The sequence below is a fragment of the Bidens hawaiensis genome, unplaced genomic scaffold (genome assembly GCF_021521415.1).
Source record: "Bidens hawaiensis isolate Kalapana, Puna unplaced genomic scaffold, B.hawaiensis_p1.1 tig00007241_1, whole genome shotgun sequence".
Taxonomy (NCBI): Eukaryota; Viridiplantae; Streptophyta; class Magnoliopsida; order Asterales; family Asteraceae; genus Bidens; species Bidens hawaiensis.
The window spans coordinates 373,568-377,039 of NW_027491498.1; the positions used below are offsets into that span (position 1 = coordinate 373,568).

Here is a 3,472-nt window from a genome sequence, read left to right on the forward strand (position 1 = left end):
ACAAAAATGGTAAAGTAAAATTTTCGCCAATCTACATGGTTCCTGTTATCCTCTGAAAAGTTAACCCTAGTTCATTCATCCCTCGGGTGGTCTCTATTGGACCTCTCCACAAAGGGCGTACAAATTTAAAATCCGTGGAAAGCAAGAAACCTGAATATCTGAAGGAGCTATTGCATAAGGTAGTTGAAGGTTCCGCAGAGGAAACACTGGAGAACTGCGTGAAAAGTGTGCGCGCTAAAATACAAGATATCCGAGATTATTATTTTGGAATGAAGAAACATACCGACGATAAACTTGTTCAAATGATGGTTTTGGATGCCTGTTACATACTTCGGTTCATTGATAAACTTTCGGTAAAAGGGATTTCATCATCCGACAACCCGTTGCGCCGTAGGAATATTGCTCTAGACCTTGTGTTACTCGAAAACCAAATCCCATATTTTGTTCTTGAAGACATTTATAACCTCACTGTCCAAAGGTTTCGACCAGGATCCAATCTTACTACCATGATTAAGGTTTTACTAAATTACATTAACCCTTTCGAACAGCCTTTACACGATGGAAATTTTGGCACAAACACAACTGAGCACTATCACATGCTTGGCCTTCTACATAAATTTTACAAACCTTATGTAAATTTTGAGCTAAAAGTATCAGCAATTCCAACAGCCCGCTCAGCTGTAGAACTAGATGACGTTGGAGTGAAGATTTGGCCGAATAAAAGCTTGAATTGGCCAATGGAAATGGAGTTCAAACACTATTCATCCTGGCATAAACCTACTCTCAAAATGCCGGTTGTGCGTGTTGACAACTTCTTTGAAGTGGTCTTAAGGAATCTGATTGCATACGAGCAGTACTCTCCGGTTGATAATTACGTTACGTCCTATGCAATGGCCATGCATATGCTAGTTGCTACTCCAGCAGACATTTCCAAGTTGGGAAAATCAGGTGTTATTGTCAACCACTTGGGCTCAAACGAAGCGGCCTCGATTATGATAAGCAGCATATGCAAAAATGTCAACTTGCAGGATTTCTACTACATGGAACCATGGGAGAATATGGTTAAATATTGTGACAGTTACTGGTTTAGAAATGTTGCGGTGTTAAAGGGAACATATATCAATACTCCATGGAAGGCGATTGCTCTACTTGCTGCAATCATAGTGTTTCTTATTACCGTATATCAGTTCTTTCGTCAACTAATCACACCATTTGTTTGATCCGGAAACGACAGGCCAATTTCTACCTTATATATGATCTTAGTTTATTCTGTTGTTACATTTTTGTCTTTCACTTTATGTTTCTTTTTTTCTCTTTTGATAAGCTACATTCTTACCCAATTATTCAATTAACAAATTCATATGAGGATCGCTTCGAGATCTGAAAGACGTGTAAGAAACTTCTACAGTTCTATTTTGGAGCTAGCTAGTCATCATATGTTCTACGTTTTGTATGTTTCAATCTTAATTACGCTTAGTTGACTTCAACACAATTTGTGTGGAATATTTTCACGCTTTAAGTATGTATAGTTAATCAATTCTGATGAGCATCATGATGAGAAATGTGTTGTGATGGAATGCATCTGCATTTTTAGAGCGATTGACTAGTTTTTAACGCTTTTAAATGGTTACAAGTTGGACACATTCTATACATTATAAAACTTTTGTGGTCGTGCATATTTCACGGACCTTTTAAGCGTTTAAATAATCAGCATCATTTTCTTGCATGTTCTACCCGGCCAGTTTATATGTTTGAACCATTCTTAGACAACAATGTATTTTTTTTCTATTTAAAATATTAAAACTAGCAATTAAGAAGCTATTTAAGTCCTGGATAAATAATCAAACACGATGTAATTAACAAATAACTATTGTTTATTAATCAGAAAATCTAACTTAAAAAACTTATTACAATATCTCAAACCCTAATTAACTCGGTTAGATTCTTGATGAACCCTAACTCGGTTACATCTCGTTTGTTGATGGATGAACCCTAACTCGGTTACACCTCACATCACAATCTTTAATGTCTAACCATGCATTGGTTTATATAAACGAACATAACTTGTTAGCCAAGACATTACCAAATATAATAAACCCTAATTTCAATCCCAAAAACTCATTACATGTTAATGAATCCCATGGGCCCAAAAGATCCAACATGATCACATACACGTGACGGGCCTAATAAGTTGGAAATTACTCCCAACAGCTAGAATGTAGAATACATCAAACATCACCAAAGAGATACACGAAAAACAATAATCAAGTGATTGATGTTGCGCCATTTGTTTTCTGGTTTCATTAATGTTAACATTGTCTGTCTTGTTCTAATTTCCCATTGAATTTTGAAAACATGATTATTTACTTGTATGGTAAAACACATAATGTTAATTCATAAACTTTTCACTACCACGCCTCCTTAATGATGGACAGTTTAGGAAAATTTTCACAATAAGGTAAGAAATTAGATATGCTAATATGGCGATGACCGTATAGCATTTTGGTCGCGGTTGTCCCATATGCTAAAATAATATTAAAATATTAATAAAATATTAAAGACGAAAAATTCGGGGACACCCTTTGCGTATATCTAAAAACTAGATTAACCTGCCCGAATGGAGATTGAGTACAGGCGGGTAATCAATTAACAATTCAAACTGTCAGGGTATCCTCGAGACTCGATTAACAAAACACAAACAAACATGACTCGACACAACTCGATTAACCACACACAACCAAAGAAAACAAAAGACAAACTGACATACTTGACACAACCGACCAACTGTCTCGAAAAGCGTGCAAAGCAAACAACTAATATGTCGAGTTGGGTTTTGCAGTATTAATAATATATTTTAAAAATACGTTCACATAACTCGTTTAATATCGAACAAATACTATCATTTATTTTATAATAAATTAATGATTTTTAAATGTGAAAATCAAAACCCGACCCGAGACATTGAACAATCTTGATTTATCAACCGAATAACCAACCCGAACAAACCGGTAACCACAAATCCGAAACAACTATTAATAATCCCAACTAATGTCCCGACAAACCCGAAAAACCTAACGAATCTAGCATCCCGACTATCCAACCCGAAATTAACCCACTAATAACCCGACAACCATAATGAAGCCGAAAGAAACTAAGAATATAAAATTAAAATACCTTATCATCGGTTAACTGAGGAATAAAAATATAGTGGGTAGTGGATAGACGGTGGTGGCTGGAGGTGGTGGTGGGCGGTGGTAGATAGACAGCGGGGTGGTCGAGCGGTTGAGGAGCGGTAGTGCGGTGGTGACAGGGGTAGGGTGTGGTGGTGATTGAGTGGTGGATGGTGGATGTGACTATGGTGGGTGTGGGTTGTTGGGTTTGCCGGAGAAGAAGACAGAGGGAAGGAGAGAACGGTGGTGACAGGGGTAGACGACGGGGTGGTATTAGTGACAGTATGGTGACGAAGGTTGTG

The 3,472-nt window shown here is 37.2% G+C and overlaps 1 protein-coding gene across 1 annotated transcript; it reads left to right on the forward strand.

Annotated features, from left to right (window-relative positions):
• Positions 1 to 239: 239 nt before the first annotated feature.
• LOC143634761 (UPF0481 protein At3g47200-like) lies at positions 240 to 1,763 on the forward strand. Its single transcript, XM_077102762.1, has one exon. It carries the CDS (start codon positions 270 to 272, stop codon positions 1,218 to 1,220), a length of 951 nt encoding a protein of 316 aa, XP_076958877.1. The 5' UTR covers positions 240 to 269; the 3' UTR covers positions 1,221 to 1,763.
• Positions 1,764 to 3,472: the final 1,709 nt, after the last annotated feature.

Excerpts from the sequence above, each read along its gene's own strand:
- LOC143634761 (XM_077102762.1), top strand. The coding sequence starts at position 270 with ATGAAGAAACATACCGACGATAAACTTGTTCAAATGATGGTTTTGGAT.